The following is a 20,186-nucleotide window of genomic DNA, read 5'->3' as shown; positions in this document are numbered from 1 at the left end:
TAATATAAGTAGTACTAAAGAAATGTAATCCCATACAAGTACATAAACACCTTTTTCTGATGGGGTAGAACATAACATTAGATATACCTGCCACATGTATTAAAATCATGCCAGACAACTTAAGGAGAACAAGCAGTAGTGCCATTTCCAAGCTTGTGACAGTGTCATGGCTGTACAAGAAGGAGCTGGGGAAAATCAGGGAAAATACTGTCAGAAATGCACAAAGTAGCACTCAGCGTCTTTTTAGTTGTCAAGGGGACAAGGCAGTAGAATCCTTCACCAAATTAATATAGGGATCCATCCTTCTGTCTTTGCTTATTAAGAAGACAAAACTAAACCTCTCTCTGCATTACTCCTGCACGTGTCTGGGTCCACTCCCTAAAAAACTTCCCCTAAAAATGCATCTCAGCTTTACACTAGCACATTCATAGATTAAGACCTCTCTAGCATCACTAATAAGTTCAGCAGCTGGGAATGATGTTCACAGACTGATTTATTATTTTTCGGTTTTTATTTGAGTAGATTTACAGATTTATCAAGAGACATGATTTCACTCTTTTCCAGAAGGATATGATAGGAATTTTCCAGGCTGTATGGTCTTAATGATTTTTGTCAGTTTTCTTCCTGAGTTTCTTCTGTCATCAGAAAACTACCCTTGCAAGTTCAAACAGAACCTGGAGAACAGCAAACGGTGATACAAATTTTTATTTGACTTAATAATCCTTAAACCAGTTTACACTGTAGATCAGATAATCTGAAAAATAATTGTAGCTGCAATTTGAAAAGTTACTTGCAAAGAACTGAAGACTAATCCCCTTGTACAGTAAATCACATTACTAAAATAATCTTAATTCTCAAATTATGAAGTATATAAATTGTGTTTGTTATTACATGTTCAGTGTGACAGTGATAAGAAATGCTACTAACCTCTATGGTGATGAGTATTACTATCATCCACTCAAGGCGCAGAGCGTGCTTTTCATTCAGGTGATTTCGCATTAGATCTGTCAGCTCCATGCAGTGTTGAAGCTTTTCATTCATTACCTGCAAGTGATTACAAACATGTGGCAAATCTGGATTCCAGAAATGGAATGAGATCACTAAATACAGGAACACAGTCCACAGAAGAGCTCAATAAACAGAACTAGAAAGCTGTTAACACCACTGCAAAATAAAACAGAAAGCTCTGTAAGGGAACATGCACAAGCAATAGAAGTTTCAATATAAACGAGCGTGTTATTTCAGTAGGTTCACAAAAATAATACAAATCTAGATATGCATTTGCAGGTACTAAAGTGCTTCTGGGTGATATCTACTCATGAAAACAGGCACAAACAAAAGATGATGCAGCTTTTTGGAGTACCTCCAAAGTAAATACTTAAGGCTGCTGTACCACCAGAAGTGGTAGTTTTTGTGCTTCTTATTCTGGTTCAGCAGTAAGCATTACGTTGCCCTTCAAGAACTGACCTGAATGACCATGTCAGTAAGAAGAATGCTTCACATCTCATTTTTATTTAACCTGTTTTCTTGCACACATTTTAGAAGAAGACTTTAATCTCTTCTTGTAACTCCTTAAATCCTAATTTAGTGGCTCAGGAAATACACAATCCATTCATGTGTGGCAAGTTAGCCTAAACTGGGTAAAGGTGCAAATGGGCTATGAACACATGGAAAGGGGACAGCGTATAGCATCCTATTATTTATTCAGTTTCTACAATTAATAGAGATGTTCAGGGAGCAGTCTGTGGCCCTGCTGAGCCAAAGATGACTGATCTGAGCATGGAAAGTTCTCCTAACAGTAAGACACCTACCTTAACTCTGCGATTAATGTTGAGAAACTGGCACGTCTTGTCATAAAGCTCTTCCAGTTTTTCTCTATCCCAGTAGAAGTCAGGTGTTATTAGCAGGTCTGAGCTCAGATTTATACGGTGTCTAAAAAGAATGGGTACTAGTGTGGTTCAGGCTTCCTTTTGGTGAATATAGGAGCAAATATTTACATAGCAGTCAAAAGAAACAGAAAAAATCTCCTGTAATTTTGAGTAAAATATGAAAAGAATCTTCTTTCAGAGTAAAAATACAATTGCAGTGATTGTTTAAAATTGGTCACATCTGAAACTTTTCTGGCAATACTGCACCGTGAAACAGTTTTGAACATAAATGACTTCTGCCTTATAGCAACATTGCATCCTCAACTTGTCACCTTCCTTAATTTGCGATACCTGCAAAAAAGTCCTTGACTATGCTAGTAGCTCACTGAAACAGTACACGAAATAAAGAACTTCTAAATGTGACTGGTACTGCATGCTGGATGTGTGAGCACAGCACACCCTTCAGAACCAGGCTACAGTCTCAGCATCATAAAGGCTAAGAGCTAAAATCTCCTGCCTTCAACCTACAGCTAAAATAAACCTTTGGATATTAGGAATATCACTGTTTATTACTGAAGAGTCTTTCAAGTAAGGATATAAACCCCAATGTTTAAAACAGGAATTGCTTTTTAATTTAACTTTGAGGGTTTTTTCTTTTTTTTTTTTTTTTAAGAGTATGTAATACTCTGTATTGTTAATGGCCAAATTTCACTTGAGGGAGGAAAAACCATTAAATCTATACATTTTAGCAGTGGTTTCTGAGTAAGTCAAGGGAAGACCAGAATTCACAGAAGATCTACCTACCTGTATTTCCCTGGGTATCCTTCACATGCTCTAGTATCTACTGTAATTACCAGTTAAGAGACATGCATTGCTGGACCTAGGGAGGGAAAAGGGTCTGGAATTTGGTCATTTACAATATACTGCCTAATGCCTGTCTATAGTTAAAATGCCATAATGTGAGTGGTGAGCCAGTTGGTCTTCTGACTAACATAAACAGCACAGTCTCCAGCCAAGAGAAGTTTGAAGGAATTCCCCCACCCGCTGCCCCATCCTGCTCTATTTAGTGTGTAGTCTGGTATCGTGCACAACATAGATTTTAAGTTCCGTGTAATACGTCTTGGGTGTAACCAAAAAAGTTACCTTAGTGCAAAGAGTTCTCCAATTTTCTGCATCACATCTGCATGAGAGAGTTTTACCTTCCTTCGTGACTTTAGAATCTGCAAAGTAAGAAGTTCTTCACTGCTTGATCAAGTAACATGTACTAGCAGTTAAGAAGCCCAGAATTTTACAGCCTGAAGTAGGAATATGGGTTAAAATCTAAATGTGTACTGTCCTTATTAACATTTTAGTTTTGTTTTCTTAGTGCCTTGGTTATCTAGCTTTCTAAGAATATCACCATGCAACTGTTCATCCAGGTTTTTCAATAAATCGCTGAGTATGTTATCAGTATCTATACAAAATCCTGAAGCATTTTCTATGAATGATTTCTGAACAAGAGATCATTTGGTTTTCTTCCTACTATTGTTAAAGTCATGACAGTGTTCTTTTACTTTGTCACTAGTTAACCTTTCTGTAGACATTTTCCTTACAACACCAACATATTACCATTTATTTCCTTTATATAAAAATAATAAACCCAATATTTTCTCTTTTGAACCCTATGAATCTCATTTTTATATGTGACATCATATGGGCTTTGTACTTTTAAGTTTCATGAAAAACTGTAGTTTCAGTAATTCACTTAAACTTTTAATTATATTCAAGTTAAAGCACCTTATTTTCAGCTTAAATTTCCACACACTGTTTGGCCAGGTTTTTTAAATGCTGTTACACGCCCTGTTTAAATGTCCTGTTACACGTACACATTCACCAGTGGCAGGTGACAGTGACACAACACGGGAAACATCATTACAATGCAGAACCTCACTCCCAACCCTTTAAATGATGATTTCTTGTCCCACCACTTTTCAAGTGTTCTGAGCTTCTCCACATTGATGGCTTTACTGCCAAATGTGTAAAGCATTCAACTGCTTTTTCCATATCCTCAGCTGTATCTGGACCGATCTTTTTAGAAACCACATGAGAAAAGGAGGGGAGAGTTACAAACAAGGGCTCACCTCAGGAATTGACTGGATAGATTCCACAAAGTTATCCAATAACGATTCCCAAATAGCCAGCTTTACTGCAACACAGAGGTGACAAAGTAGAAGACTGTGAGAGGTACATGTGTTTTCAAGTAATCATAACTTTAAATCTGCCAACAGGCTGCTTCAGGACACGTCGATGCTTACAAAATTATTTGCAGTAAGTTACCATTTGTATTATACAGTCAGTGTTCATATACCAATACATAAATCTGGGCTGGGCATTGACAGCTCTGCATGCAGAACCACCTTCATCTTGAGCACAGCTTTCTTCTCTAAATGATCCATTAAGATCTTGATGAATTTTGCTTCAGCTCTAAAGCTGGTTAGGACACCAACAGTAAATCCAGTGCTTAGCATTTGCACTTGCCTACTCCAAGTCATTGACTTAAAAAACTTTTAATTTAGCCTCTGAAAAAAAAAGCCAGTAAGCATTTCAGCTATCACCTGTTATTTGACAGAGGTTGGTTTCTGCTGTGTCATAAATTTGACTCGGGGCTACACTTGCATCCTTTATTTGCATCTTTTACTGAACATTTTTATTGAACTGTTTTTCTTTATGATGTGCATGTCTCACACTAACATAAACTGGTACCAATTATCTCCTGGGAATAAATCCCTTGTTTCCTTTTATGTGGCACTATTCTCCCATACAGTGGCTTTATGAATAGGAAAACTACAGAGAACAATAGGCGTTTTTTTCTCAACAGCTCTTCCTTCGACAGTCAAAAACCATTTAGTTACACTGTACTCCTTGATCAAATGTTGTAGCACCTCAAAAACATGCCTTCTGTTTCTTGATGTCTCTCCTGTGTAAAGGGGGACTTCCCTAAATATTACTAGAATCCTATAATTTACCCTACAGGCAATAGGTGTAGACAGACCAGACTATCTTTGAAGACCTTTCCAAGGACAGCCTTACTGCTGCTAGCTTCTACTCCCACTTCATCATTCAAGGTCTGAAGCAAAAGAGAGGTGTTATTTCCATAAGCAGCAGCACCATTGCTGAGTCTGACTTCTCTGAAGTGCCTCCCACTGTCTCGTACCATGGCTAATAAGCCTGGAAAATATTTTCTGTGACTCTGGTCCACACATCTGTTACTGGTACACCTCCCCAGCTAGGAATCGCTGCTTCACTCACTTCTTTAGCTGGCATCTAGCTTTTTCTGTCAGAGGAAATGATGGCAGGATGAATTATGCAATATTACTGAGAGGTTTCTAATAATGGCCTCTATACTCATTGTTATTCAGGGATACTTCTCAAGGGTGGGGAACAGGATGCTCAGAATAATGTGTATCTTTTGCAGAGCATGTTTATTAATGTGCCTTGTTCATCTTTTAAATGAGTTATATTGAATAAGGCAATTCCAATTTTTAGAAAACACGGTAAGTACATTAAAAACATCCTCTCACTGAAGAACAATCACTTTTTACACAGCTTGCCTAAACCAGACACCAAGTCGTCTCCAACCTGTTGCTGTACCATGATCTATAATGACATTTCACAAAATGTGTAGCATAGGCTGATAGTATGAACAATATTAACTTACCAGAAAGACAAAGAGCATTTGAAAAGGCAAATTTCTGCAGAACAACTTCATCATTATCCAGCTCAGAATTTAAAAGGATTTGTCCTTTATGGAGCTTTGACTGACCTCTGTTAAAACAAGATTGAAACATCTTCATTGACTAAGCCACCAGCAAAGGAACATTTAAAGAATAATCAAGTATGCAAGAGAGGTTTGGTTGTTTATTTATATAAAGCACACGGTATCTGTATGGCTATCATCCCCATCCTTGCGTTTCCCTCACATTCAATCTGACAATGACCAAAACAAATCACTGAAAATTAGTTCCTCAGTCTAAGACTAATATTATGACCAAATTTTCTAGGTCTAAATGAAAGCGCAAAAAGCTGTGATGGTAACTACAGCATTACTACAAACACACAGAAAACTCAGAGTAAGCAGGATGCTGGCCTCTCTCCTGCTCTCTAGCTCCTCTGTTACCTTTCTGTTTGTTTTCCTTTTCTGCTGTCATTCTTACCAACCTCACTCCATCCCCACTATGGTGTCACTTTCCCTGAAACCTCTACTGCATAAGGGGCAAGTGACAAAGAAAAGGAGGAATAAGACTCGTTCAATTTTTCATGTCAATCCCACTATGAAACTTGCATAAGCACAATGGAATATGTCCAGAATCACAAATTACATAACCAGATAGTACATGCAGTTTTCAAATGGCCAGAAAAAACCCAAACACTTGTCTCCTTATCAGGTTACCTTAAATAAGCTCAACCTCATTAGTTCAGTCCCTAGGGTTAACGGTGTCCTGTCTAGGAGTGGCTTTCTGGTGGCATCAGTGTTGGAAAATTACAGATATTTTATATAATCATTTTCATTGAGAAATATTTCTGTAGAGATAATTTTCTCCCTGGGATGAAAAAAACATTTAACGAGGAATGACAACTTGCCAGGTTTATCATTACACAATATTCAAGTTGTAACCTTCCTAGGAAGTAAAGTATGTGCAGAATTACATCCTTGTATATGAACCTCAAGGGCAATAAGGAAAGCTTATACAGAGCATCCTCTTTAAAATCAGACTTGTCTCAATAATGCTTATTAGTTTCTTTTCCCATGAGGTACCTAGTTCCTGTTCAGGATTGCTGAAGAACATGTTCAGTTATGTGGGCACAGAGCTTCTTAATTTATAAAATCTATAGCATAAGCAAATCACAAAGGCCACTACTTGCAAGTTTAACAGTACAGCAAAATTTGTCAATTTAGATTTATTGTTTTCTTCTTTCCTTATTTTACTCATTCGAAAAAAGTGTAACAACAAGTATATTTTTACTAGCTTTTCCCTGAATTTGGTTAAAGTGCCTATTAACTTTTATATACTGAGTGCCTGAAAATACTTACTCCCCTATTCTGTAGTTCATTTCTTCATTCTCCCAGTGGACGAGTGCAACCTCATATGGCTGAATTTCATGCTGTTCAAGCACTCGCATGATATTCTTCATCTAAGAAAAAGACAATTGCAGCAAGAGTTACCACCCAGGATACTATGACTCTGCAAAGAACTTTCATATAGCAGGCTGGTAATTGCAACCTTCATGCTGAACTTATTTAAATAGCAATGAAGAGGTGTGCTAAATAATGAAGTTATTAACATAGTTTACTTCTGAAGCTATTTGTAGCTTCAGAAGAATTTGTGGCTATGAACAAAAAGGAATCTGAGAAGACTAAAATGTCATTTAATGTCTGCACACATGAAATATGGTAAGGATTAACTACAGCAGCAGTAAGGACAATGCAGATGTATCCAGCATTATAACAATGAACTGTACAAGACTTTGGCAGATGTCTGAGTGTGGGATGAAAATCTTTAGGATAAGTACATCAGGTGGTTGTTTCGGATTAAATTACTACTTTGCTGCTAAATCAAGAGTTTTATTTCTAGTTGCTGCTGAAATCAGTAGTTTTGTTTCAGCTTCCAGAGGTTGGGTGGTATTACAGAAATCCTTTAACACTACAAAGATCTGGAAAAATTGATTCAGCTGTCACATTCAACCCTGTAAACAGTTAAATGTGCAATTTTAGTCACAGAATTAATCTCACTGCTCTCTTATTCTCCAGCACACTAAAACCTGATGCAGGAAGAAAGAAGCCTTCTCTCTCACAAAACATTCTCCTCTGACATCTGACTTAGGATCTCTCATCCTTGTTCCTTTTAATGTGCTACAAGGCTCCCCTCATAAAAATCATCTGCAATTAGAACAAATTTTGAACTAAAAAGAGCACTCACCTACAAGTTTTTAAAAGGCATTTAGCTACACAACAGCCAATAAAAAATCCAAACCACAAAACCACAGTACACTTTTGATGCCTAAATTCTTTAAAGAGTTCAATCTTCTACTAAGTCATACTTAAGAAACACGCTTCTTCAAAATAAAAGACAATAGTCAATCTTTCAGCACAAAGCTGTACACTAGAAAATTTTTCATGAAGCATAATCTCCAGGTTCAGTACTGTAAAATGATCTGTTGGATTACCTGCAAGAGGGATGTTCTTTGCAGTGCTAGCTTTCTTCATTGCTTTCAATGATTTTAGTGATACTATCTATCTATGTAAGACACAGTAACATTTTTCACTGAATAAAACCCCTCAACCCCACAGCTACAACTGGCTTGTTTCATAATCCTGAATTTAATATTAGCATAACTAGTACTCGCCATATAATTCAAGTCTTGTGGTAAAAAAGCGTATGAAAACTTATGTTCATTTTTCTTAAGCAAGGAAGTGTCTGCTCTTAGGCCAGTTACCTCAGCCAACCAGCTAAGCTGTGTCCAGGGACAGCTCAGCAATGCAAACCCCGCACTGCTTCTAGGCCTAGTCTAATTTTAAAGAAGGGACTAGCTATGACACAGTAAAATTAATCAGACGAGATGTTCTTGATTCAGTAGATTCAAACTCCTGCTATTATGGGCGCTTAGGTCATACAATTTCCTTTTAAAAAAAAACCTCAAAGCTGGTTTTGCTTTTTGCCCTTGCTATTTTAGTAGAGGAGCTGTTGTACAACCTTCCTATTCAGGTATTTGAAAATGGTATTTTAAATTTCTTTCTGTGATTAGTCTGTATTAATTACTTCTCCTGGAAAGTGTTTGTTAGTTTCAAATAGTTTTTCTTCTCCTACTAGTGATTCTGGAGTACTTTGAAAAGCCATTTTGCCCATTCGCAGTGATACTCTACACTTTGTTTTACTGAATTACTTTCAGTTTCTGTTCCACAGACCAGTTTGGGGCTTTTTCCTTTCCTTTCATTTCATTAAAACATGTGCATAAAATTACTTCCTCTATTTGAGCAAGCTGTTTGCCAGTTAAAACTTTGACTATGATTTCACGAAGCATAAAAAATAAAGCTAGCATGGGACCAACTACAGTTACTAGTACTGACAAGTAAAACACAGTATCAAATTTTCAAAGGTACTCAAGCATGTACAACAAAATGAGAGTTTTTCAGAGTACTCCAGTGGGCTGAAGTGTCCAACTCAAAGATCATCACGAGTTAAGTCAGCTAGTAATACCTGAGAGTCAGTAGCGTAGTTACAACCATAGCATCCTAAGTGTGCTACAGGGAGAACTACTATCTTTTTGTGGGACATCTGATACACTGACACCCCCTAAAACAGACAGGAAATCAGGAATATTTCAGGTCTGAAACAGAAAAAGTGAACTTGAATCCAGAAACTGTTCACGTCTGGAAACAACTGCTAAGTATTTTCATTTACTGTAATGAAAATCCTCCTGTGAACTTCTGTGTATCTCAGTATCATCTACTGAATACACCATTTAATTTCACATGCTCTGCCTACAGATAAGATCAATACTTTTTGTATCTAGAATCCAGTTTTACTTAACAACAGTAATAAAAATACATTAAAAATATTAAATTTCTATAAATATAGTCATTAAAATAGATATGCTTCTGGCATACCCTTCTTGGTCAGCATGCTGAGGTTTGTGGGACTGACAAAAACACCTGCTTATGCAGTTTTAACAAACAGTTTTGCTTTACTTACACTTTTCTCTTCCACATTCCAAAACACAACAGCCCCTTCCCTGTGAATTCAAGGAAAAACTGAGGTGTAATCATACTGTTTTAAATGCATTTTAATGCAATACTCAAATTGTACAGTGGCAATTTCTGTCACTGTTAATCAAGAAACTTAATACTACCTTCACAGAAACTACATAATAGTTGCTTTTTAACCATACTTTAATGAAAAAAATGTAAGAAGGTATTTTTTAACCATTTAAATAATTTGATTTTTTTTTAAAAAATCATCCTGACTGGACAGTTATTCCTTGAGTTTCATCTAGCAAGCTGCACTACTTCCTTCACACCATTACTATTAATAACAATGTTTTGAGCACAATTTATAGTTTACCTGAAGAAAAAAATCATGCCAGGATCATCTTCTTTTGCAGATTTCTCAGTACGGACCACCAAAACATTTGCAGCATCTGGTTTGAAATAAATGAAAAAAAATGAACTAATAGTCAAACTTCTAACTTTGATAGCTTATAATTCAACAATTACATACTGACACATTAGTCAGTCTTGTTTTATTTTTCTGATGGAAATGCTTGCAAAGAAACAACTACAATATCAAACTACACTGCGTTTATGAACTGTCACACTCTAGACAGACTCAGCCTTTATTGTGAACTTCACTGGAATGTTCAGTTAATGAAATGTAACACTTTCAAAGAACAAAAGACTTAGGAGAAAACTGATGCAGGCATAATAAATAACCAGGAACAGAATACAGAAGTGGACATACAACGTGAGAGAACTATGGAAGTTGCCCACAGCTGCAAAGAAATTACCATTCAAATCTGCTTGCCCACATCTTTCTCTTCTCTACACACTAAGGGACTAATCTGCACTCAAATTGTGCTGACCTTGCTTTGCCAGTCAGAAACTTGAAAGAGCAAACCCCCAAGACAGAGGAGTGTGCACCTGCATTTCCCTTCAGATCAGAAGCGTTCTTTTGAAACAAATCTTCCATCCACCCTCCTTTACCACACTTCTGATGTGCATTGCAGAATAGTATACAAAATGTAGGATTTTTTGCATCAAATTAAACTGAAAGAGGAGCTCCAAAAAATGCCCCTGTAGTACTCCAACCATTAATAAGGCATTTGTTACAAAGGACCAGACTAGAGCTAATGCAAGTAGAGTGCCCCAAACTTAAAAAATGTGGGATGCTGGGTCCTCCAAACAAGGTTTTGGTTTTTCTTCTCCTACGAGTCTTCTCCACTGTAGTACTTGCTAATATGGATAAAGTTTTAGAAGTCCTGATGTGGTTCCAAACAAAAAAAGTTACTTTCCAGCATGACTCATTTTGTTGCAGGACTAGTGGAAGCTAGACCAGAAAAACCTCCTACTTCTACAGTAAAGCAAGACTCCCCAAAGATTTTGCAGGGCCTAACACTTAAGCTTTAAAAAGTTAAACCCATTTGCAGGAAGATCCCAGGTCAAGTGACAAGGCGTCAAATTCTGGCTGTGTACAAATTCCACCTTCTGCTTTACTGGTCAAGCCACAGAAGCCAGGTAAACTAAGGCAGCACAGCGACCAAGTATCAGAGATACTTCTTCTAATACCTGAATTGAGACCACAGGGTTGGTCTGAGCCCTTTAAAGACTCTTCTTCCACTTGCTAGTCCAGTTCAGAAACATGTAATTGGATGAAACACTAGAGCAAGTTTTAGGTGTGACGTATGATATCACTGTGGAAGTAATATTTGCCTACAATTTCTCATTTGCCTTTTTAAATACAATCCATATCCTTATTTACCCGCTACAGCCAAAACATACACAATTGAAGAGAATTTGGTCTGCTTTAAGTGAAAGTACAGGACCTGCCTCTAAAATGTTTTTAAAGAAGTCAAAACCAAGCATAGTGCTTAGGAAAAACACTACAAAGTAACAGATCCACACAATAATTGCTGATTTAGATTTCCATGTGCTAATATTTTTTTTTCTTTTCTAAGATTCAATGTTTGGCTTGGTAACCAAACTGCTACATGCACACGCCAACAATCACAACACTTCAGATCTGCTGGCACAATCTAACATACTTTCATCATTACTTCCTCCAAACCTTTGATAAAGAGTACTTATTGTGAGGAGTCAAAAACACTGTCAAGAAATGAAAGAACCGGCAAAACTCACACTCCAGGGCAAAATACCATCAACAGTAACTTTTAATTCACAGTTACGCTGGGGGTTGTACAAAGTTTCTACCCCAAAGCTGTGAAACCAGGGTTGGTTCTAATACAAAGAAACTAAAACGCACATGAAGCCTATATTCTAGTCTTGTCTTTCACATTCATCTTTCTGAACAAGACAATCACTAGTAAATCACACGTTTGAAAGAGACTTACTGGAGTATTATTGCACTTAGATTATTGTTTGGGAGGCAGACAGGTATTCGACAACCCCTACGGAAATGCCCATAAACTGTCTGTCCTTCCCTTAGCTTCATATAATCTGTCCTTTCAAAGAAAAAAAAAAGGCATTCTACTGCCAACATATGAAAATCACAGCTGTTCCAGGGCATAAGATTCTTTAAGCTATAAAAAGCTCCATTTGTTTTTCTCTTGTAGTATACTTTGGCTATTTCCAAGCCATACTTTCCCCAAGTCTTCAGAGATACTTTATATGGAAACCAGACCAATTATATTGCTGAAGCCTATCCAAGTGAAGCATTCAACATTTGCTATGATATACTCGGACCAATAAAGAAACCCTATCAACAGCATTCTCTTTACTAGAGTTTAAGCATTTATGTGTTTATCTTTTTCATTTCACTTAGTCAGCAAGATTCTCTCTTGCATGCCTTCAGTGATTTACATTAATAGAAATGTGAATATGGAACGAAGATGCAACACTTCAAATTACAAAACTGTTTGACAGCTGAAGCACTGCACTACCTCACTACTGAAAGATTAATTAAAATAAAACATTCAGAATTTTCTCAATTACTGAATTTCTACAGAAATTCTCTGTATCAGTAAATTTCAGTTATTTCTCATGCATGCATGTAATTTTTCAATACTTCTAGTGTAATTGTAATGTTGGGAAAAATTATCAGAGAGTAACAGCAAATACTGGTCATACTGCTATTCTGAAAGGTTTAGTTGTGGGGATTCTTAGGCACATGGAATCTTTAATCAAAGCAGTATTTTTAGAGGCAGTATGATATATTCCACGGTATTACCAGAACAAGAATACATAAAGTTATAAAAATTATATACCTCACCCATATTTTATTTCCCAAGGTATACCATTGCTTTTAATATGTTTCAAAGATCTACCTCTAGGCAAACTTGTTATTTCAACATATCCATGTGAAGTCAGGTCATGACACAGATTACCAAGATGATATTCATCTGCTGTTGCAAAGGCTGTGCACTGCATCAGATTCTGTGCCAAAGGAAGAAAGATTTGAGTTAGGGCAAGGCTGAAGCAAGATGTTAATAAGAAAACTGTTTGCCTCAAATTTATTCAGAGAGTGACAATTTTCATTTATGCACTCTTTTCTACGTTATCATTGCCATGCTGTCCACCTGGTGTACAAATACTAATGAGGTTACTTGCTCCTTGTTAAGCGGGAAAGCGAATCGTACACTGAGAACAATCCAGGTGATATAAGTTAAGTTGCACCAAAAATCTTTGTGACAGAGCCACAAAGAGAACTCTTCTTCCCTGAATGTCAATCAAACACTTTAACAGTAGAGCTGCACTTGCTACTGCTCTTCCATCCCATGGCTTTCGACATGCTTGGCTGACCACTGAAACCAGAGGGAAGACACCCCCAACACCAGTTTTAACATCCGTGTTTTTAAGATAAATGGAGTTCAACTATCCCAATCTGCTTATCAGGCACAAAGTCGTTCCAAGCACAAACATGTTCCACAACACACCAAGCTCACTGCTCAGGTGCTCCCAGGGTATGAGCCACTACGCACAGAAAGTCACTGATCTTCCAAGGCCAGCTGTAGGTGCTGCTCCTCTGCCGTGTCCCTCCTCCCTCCCCCAGCTGAATCCTGCACTAACAACATGCTCTCAACTGACACCACAGCTGAACAATACATGACAGCCAGAGTTTGTCTCAATATTCCACAATCTTATAATAACTAAAATGCCATATTCAAACAAATAACTGGAAAAACGATGCTGACTTGCATAGTGACTTGACTTAGGCATGGCAAAGAAATCAGAAAACCATCTGCATAAAGACTTTCTTGATTAATCAAACAAGTCACATTAACCTGATTTGCAAATGCTATTACTTATTTTAACTGTATTTCTTTGTTCTGATACAACGTATGTCCTACAATAATGTTTTTCAGTACAATGTAGTGGAAGATATCCAGAAAGTAACCTCTCATTGTGGATCAGTCACTTCCCAGCTTTTTGTAACAAATACAAATGGGGATGTAACTAACAACAAATGAACAAAAGAACTGTACTCATCTGCAGGCATTTAGACCCATAATACACTTCAACTTAAAATCCAAATTACATTCTTGCAGCACTCACACACAAACAGCAAGGCTTACAGAGGTGTTCTGCTCCCTGCAGGGTGTCCACTGCCAGTCATCAGATTCACAACCACACATGTGAACTTCTTTTTAATGTCAACATTCTGCTATCACGTCCAAAGCTTTGCTTATACATCACCTTAATTCAGCAACTACTAACAGAAAATAAGCTTTAAATGTAATAACAATATTCAGAGAGCAATTTTGTAGGCATATTCCCACAAGTGTGCTACAAGGCTGAGTTAACAGTGGAACAGAACTGCATTTTCAGTTCCCTTGCAGCATCAAGTTGCATTATCACAATTTCATCTGTATAATCCATTCTCAATCTCTAAATTACCAATACCAGTTATGTATCTGAATCTGAAGATTCTTCCAGAAAGCTCTGATGATTAGAAGTAACATGTGCTCTGCCACGAAACTCTTTTGTAAAGAGCTAAAGGAGCAAACTCTCATCTTCTAGTTAGCATATAGTCTGAAAATCTGTCCTTCTCTATGCTTCCCATAGTTTATTACTTGTGCTATTCTTCATCTCAAGGTAAATGCACTACAGAATCGACTTTCTGTCTTAGTGCTGCAATTTTAGTTCCAATGCAAAGATTTCACATTTAGTTAGAACCAGAAATTTTCTGCTAAGCTATATGCCTGAAATAGCATTTTGGATATGAACTTGTTTGCTTGGGGGTTTTTTGTTTGGTTTTGGTTGTTTTGGTTTTTTGTTACAATGTACTGTTTCACTTACATTTCTATTAAAATCTTGCTTGATGGAGAACATTTGGATTCGGTATAATTTGAAATTAAGCCACCTAATAGATGTGTCCACAGGTGCTCCGAATGTCTAAATTCCCATAACTGTTGGTGAGATACAGCCAAAAAATCTACTCTAATCAGTGACTCAGCTAATCCTAAAATTGACAAGTCAACTGGCTGATCAACCTTTATGCCATGCTTTCAGCTACATCACTTTCACCTGCAAACTTAACCCCCCCTAGAATACAGCCCTTGTACTGGCTCTAGAAAGAAACTCCAGCTCCTCACCACCCACCTTCCTTCCGCCTACAGCTGGGGCATTATTAAGATTCTACTCAGTGCACCACACAGGATGGCTGCTCCTAAGGACAGCTAAGTATCTTGACAACTTATGTTCTGTATCATCATGCCTCCAACAACTGTACAGGCTCATGGAATCCTAACTCTCCTTAGTCCATCCGTTCCACTTTAAGTATGCAAAAATTTTTAAGAAAAAAAACAAACTGTAGGATGAACTTTAGTCCTCATATTGCCATAGGAATCAGTCTTTATCTAAAGTGTAGTAAGCATTACATCTTTGCCTGAATTTCAAGCTATTTCTACACTATATGGCTATAGCATTAAAAATTAGCTCAGAGGCCTTTCATGCCACCAGACCTTACAGATTAACTAAGTAGTGGTACTGCTCACTGATGGACTGACTAAACCAGTTAACTGCTTTCAAGTAACTCCTCCATCTATCCTGAAAAACTGGTTGTACAACCAATTTATCACTGCTGGTACTCAGCACTCTGCCTGTAAAAACACAGGAAGACTAGTGCTGGGGAGGGGTGGGAAGGACATCATTCTCTGCAAAAGAAAAGTGTCAGCTGTCAGGCCCTCCCAGAGAGAAAACACCAGGGATCCCTGGGGTTCCTCTAACTAAGAACCTCGGGAGTGGGCCTACAACTACTGTGTCTCCAGAGGCAGGCTAGGAAGGAGAAGATGCCCTCAGGCAACTGCTCTGACAATAGGGCCTGCAATACTAGAGGGCTCCTGGCTGCCTTCAAACACGCACAGAAGGCAAGACCAGCATTTTTTGTGACACCAGGACTTAAAAAAACCAGATGGCATGCTGAAAAAAAACCTTCAAAGATTCTCCATTTGTGCTACTCTTATTAATCTCATAGAAGTCATCCACATCTCTAAGTTATTTCTCTATACTACACAGCTATAAGAAATACACAGGTAAAAAAAAAAATCCTGATTCCAAAATACTGTCAGTCTGCAGTCAACGTGATAGCTTGTCTGTACCCCTGCAGACAGGGATATATATCCGACAAACCCACGTGGGATTTAATAAAAGACAGCAAATGTTTCTGCTAGGTCTGAGTTTATGTGACTTCTGGCCCAGCATTTTGCCACGTGGAAACTTCCTCAGAAACTACATTATTATTTCAGTATATCAGGACGTATTTTCTCCATGTCTTCACAATGGAAGTAAATATAGCACTGCATGTTACTTACATATAAATATAAAAATGTCAAACAAAATTGGCATTCTGTCAAACTGTTTGCATTTTATGCTGTCTTTTAAACCCTCAAAAATGTTGTCACTTCACCCAAAACCAAAAAGAGTCAAACTCTGAATGTAATGTCATAGCAGGACTAAAAAGCTGGAAACATTACATGGTATTTCAGGACTAATATTCTTCACTTTCCTCTTTCAAAGCAACATGGAAATACGAGTGGGAACTAAATTGACTATGACTCTTTACACAAAGGCACACTCCTGGTCATCACACAAAATACTAAGCAGAAGCTTAGATGATAAGGCAAGCATTAAAACTTCTCTGTGCTCACATTCAGTAGATCATGTAATAGACATATTTTGCAGTGTGTAAACTATTTCTGAAGGCACAGTGCTTATTTCAGTCTCATCTATCATACTATATTACTAACGATACCCAGTTGTTGCTGTAGCTTGAGAACAGTAACACTTCTGACACCAGGATTCACTGTGGAAATCCTATATACAAGTATACTTCATGCCTGTCTTGGCTAAGAACTATCTTAAGGAGATACAGCTACAAGTTTGCACTGTTTCACTTCATCATATCTCACTTTATCTAAATCAGTTTGTTGTTGCAGCTCCTCTGCAACAGACCTAGGAGTCTGGAAATTAAAGAGCTATTTCTACACATGAAATAATCTTTCTCAACTAACACAGGCTACACTTGCACATCCATTTCCCATCTGAAACTTAATCTGAATATAAACCTTACACTTTTTACCTTCACCTTTACTTCTGTTTGAGTGAAGCCTTAAAACTGGGTAGATTTGGACAAGCAAGGATATATATGTAGGGCATTATTCTGATAGCTCAATATTAAATGTGATATGAGAGCACTGGTCAATACTATTTTTAATGGACTTTACCTTTCCACTTATCTTCCTTCCACTTTTGTTTACACATTGTTAGTATACTTCCATTTTACCTTCAGAATACCAGACACACTAATTTCTATCAAGCTTGCTTCTGTTTGCAGAGCTCCCACACTAGGGTAAATAATGAAATCCTTCTCACCAAATAAATATATTAATTTCATTAAAATGTTAATTTAAACCTTAATCTGAATATAAGTTAAAATTCCATGCATTCCCTTAATGCCATATAGACTGTAAATGTTATACATTACCTCCATGTCTGAGAGAGGCAGGTTCGTTCTGGATGGCTGCTTGGTCCTCGGTGCCTTTGGTGGCCTCTTGACTGGCTGGTTATTGTGTTTTGGAATAATTTTACCAGCTGATACAACTGCGTAAAATCTTGATGACGTGTTCCTGAGCTTTTTGGTATGTTCCGTATTGAGCCTGAAGTTTTGTGTCATCATCACACCCAAGCATCTCCAGGAGGGAAAAAACCCCTCCCCACCCTGATAATAAATACTTCTTCCTAAAGTGGATACATATCCTTGGAGCAATTGCCAATTCTTGACTTGCACACATTGACTTGTCAACCAAGGGAATGCAGTTTTCAGAGCATAAAAATTCCAAGACTTTGCTGTTCTCTGAGCTGTTCTGTCAACTTCATTATCCAGCTTTAATAGCAGACATCCAGTTTTATTAAAGTTTTGGCATCGACATATTGCTGTTAAAGCATGGAAAGATCTAGCCTGGAGGCGCAGAAGTTTCAGTCTCATTTCTTCCCTCTGAACTGTACGTAAAACAAAGAAACAAAATCATCCATCAACATTTTGGAAAGGAAGAATATTATTTCTCTCTTATCTAAAAGGTGACCCATACTACTTTTGCATGTGTTAGGATGCCTAAGTACATGACACTGGTGGGAATAAACAGCTTTTTTCGATCCTATGGAAATAGCCTAAGATCAAAACACACTATTAAGCTGTGTGCTTGCAACATGTGGTAAAAAAGTAGAACTGGTTGCTATGTCAATATGAAAGCAGGCATCTGTTCCTTCTGCTGCTCATTCTGTGCAGCAGCCTACACTCTCAGTAACTCCACCGCTCACCAAGCAAGCAAACACAAACCTTAAAGGGGACATCAGACTCTGTAATCATTGCGTTATACATAAAAAACCAACAATTTAGATTACTACGTGGCTGTATGGGAATGGCACCTACAGAATACACACACTGCTCAGCATCAGCTCAGACTCCTGTGCCAAAAACAGCTCAGCACAGATCCAGCCCCTGTCACGTGTCCTGACTGCAGTGAGGACAGAGCCGAGTTACAGCCTTGTTCCTGCCAGTACATCCTAATGCAACAGTGACCACCAAGCCTGCCTGCAGACCCACCAGTGCAGGTGGAAACACAACAGTGTCCTTATTCTGGTTATTTCAGACCAGCAAGCTCACTGTATCAACCCTATGTCATGTGAGCTAATCAAATAAACTTTAAAAATATTCACAGGCAGTAGGTTGAATACCTCAGTGGGTGTGTTTCATCTGCTGAAAAATCCCACGTCAAGTCCCTTCCCACATCTGATTTTCCTAATTTCCCTTATGACATAAAATCCATCTTCAGTAAATTATTAACAAAAAGTCATTAAGCTGTATAGCTCAAACCCCCTGCCTGTCAGAATATTTTTCAAAAAATAAAGGAGTATCTCAAATACCACAAATATGCTTAACATAATATTTCAAATAAGTATTTTCTTGTGAGAAAAATCATGGTGTGTGCCATGGAACAAGCCCTCTGTCCTGACAAGGATACCTGGATGTTAGCACAATACACACGCAAAAAACCTCATCAAACCACACTCTGACATAACTTAATGGAAGGGGAATACACTAATTCTGGTGAAAGAGGTATACAATTAAAAATAACTAACTAAATAAAAAGGATGTAGAACACATCTAGGCTGCCACAGAATAAGTAACTGCTCTTGGGCATAACTTCTTATCTTTATATGCTCTTCACTTATACATTTCTGCCCAATTTAAAGCTTGTTATTGCCATACTTACTGGAATAAACCCAGTGTTATTTTAACTTTAAACTTTTTCTGTATTTATAAAACAACCCAGAAGACTCTGCCCAGAACAAGGCATGTTTACCTTTTGAAAGGCTTATTACCTCTGGATAATCAAAAGAGCTGAAAAAACCCTCAGTGACTGCAGCCCAAACCAGTGGAGAGCCAAGGCTAGGGGAGAAGTCTCCAGCACTGTGGGGTAACTGGCAGAAAAAGACTCACAAATGCCAAGTAAATCCTCACTTTCCTAGGCAAAAAACCTCATCCCGAATCAGTGATGCCAAGGATCATTTTTCAAGTGTACAGGCTCAGAGTAGGTTACAAGGAAAGAGAGATCATATGGGCTGAATTCCATCGAGGGGGCTGAGCGTCAGGCCTGTGGCAGCAGAGGCAGCCAGCCAGAATGAGCGGAATAGAGCAATCCAATTAAAGCGGGATGAAGGACGACCAGAACAGGACAGGAGGAGCCACTCCCGAGCAGCGGGCACAGAAGTGGGATTAACTTTCCAACGTGTCTTCAGGCACGGCACTGTTTAGCCATGCCCGCTGCCTTCCCAGCCAGAGGCACGGCCCGCTGCGGCGGCGGCGGCTGCGACCTGCACGGGGAGGGCGGGCCCGCTCCGCCCGCGGACGGGCCCGACCGGCAAAGACCGGCTCCGCCCGGCCCCCGCAGCCTGGATGCCCCCAGACTGCCCCCAGGGCCCGCCAGCAGCCGCTGCTGGGACACGACACCCCACCCCTTCCCAGCCTCCGCATTCCCGCTCCTTTCCCCGAAGGAAACTGCCTCGGGAGCGCCCCTGAAGCACGCGCGAGTTTTGGGGGGGGGAAGGGG

At 38.5% G+C, this 20,186-nt stretch overlaps 2 protein-coding genes across 7 annotated transcripts in view; one reads left to right on the top strand and one right to left on the bottom strand.

Annotated features, from left to right (window-relative positions):
* Positions 1 to 492: 492 nt before the first annotated feature.
* On the bottom strand, positions 493 to 19,992 carry RMND1 (required for meiotic nuclear division 1 homolog). Of its 6 annotated transcripts, XM_027631919.1 has the most exons (12): positions 19,957 to 19,992; positions 17,561 to 18,078; positions 12,903 to 13,011; positions 9,968 to 10,043; positions 9,599 to 9,638; positions 6,940 to 7,040; positions 5,566 to 5,672; positions 3,989 to 4,053; positions 3,012 to 3,088; positions 1,812 to 1,932; positions 928 to 1,044; positions 493 to 674 (listed from the first exon to the last, which is right to left on the bottom strand). In XM_027631919.1, the coding sequence occupies exons 2-12, from the start codon at positions 18,059 to 18,061 to the stop codon at positions 642 to 644; spliced, it is 1,347 nt and encodes a 448-aa protein (XP_027487720.1). In that variant the 5' UTR covers positions 18,062 to 18,078; positions 19,957 to 19,992; the 3' UTR covers positions 493 to 641. The 6 variants fall into 6 exon arrangements, with proteins under 6 accessions (XP_027487720.1, XP_027487713.1, XP_027487751.1 ...); XM_027631912.1 differs by lacking the exon at positions 493 to 674 and having other exon boundaries at positions 701 to 1,044; XM_027631950.1 differs by lacking the exons at positions 493 to 674; positions 19,957 to 19,992 and adding an exon at positions 19,440 to 19,572 and having other exon boundaries at positions 701 to 1,044; positions 17,561 to 18,075.
* ARMT1 (acidic residue methyltransferase 1) overlaps positions 19,894 to 20,186 on the top strand; it is a 9,392-nt gene continuing 9,099 nt past the window's right edge. Inside the window, exon 1 of the mRNA XM_027632652.1 lies at positions 19,894 to 20,166. Coding sequence (XP_027488453.1) covers positions 19,894 to 20,166 — 273 coding nt within the window. The remainder of the gene's footprint in view (positions 20,167 to 20,186) is intronic.

This window comes from Corapipo altera, unplaced genomic scaffold (genome assembly GCF_003945725.1).
Source record: "Corapipo altera isolate COAL_440 unplaced genomic scaffold, ASM394572v1 2b, whole genome shotgun sequence".
Lineage (NCBI taxonomy): Eukaryota > Metazoa > Chordata > Aves > Passeriformes > Pipridae > Corapipo > Corapipo altera.
The sequence above is the reverse complement of the archived record's forward strand: the minus strand, read 5'-3'. Positions and strand labels throughout refer to the sequence as shown.

Excerpts from the sequence above, each read along its gene's own strand:
- RMND1 (XM_027631912.1), bottom strand. The coding sequence starts at position 18,061 with ATGAGACTGAAACTTCTGCGCCTCCAGGCTAGATCTTTCCATGCTTTA. Across the intron at positions 10,044-12,902 it reads AATAACAAGTTTGCCTAGAG|ATGCTGCAAATGTTTTGGTG; the intron begins GTAGATCTTTGA and ends ATTTCAAACCAG. Across the intron at positions 1,933-3,011 it reads GGAGAACTCTTTGCACTAAG|ACACCGTATAAATCTGAGCT; the intron begins GTAACTTTTTTG and ends CATTCTTTTTAG.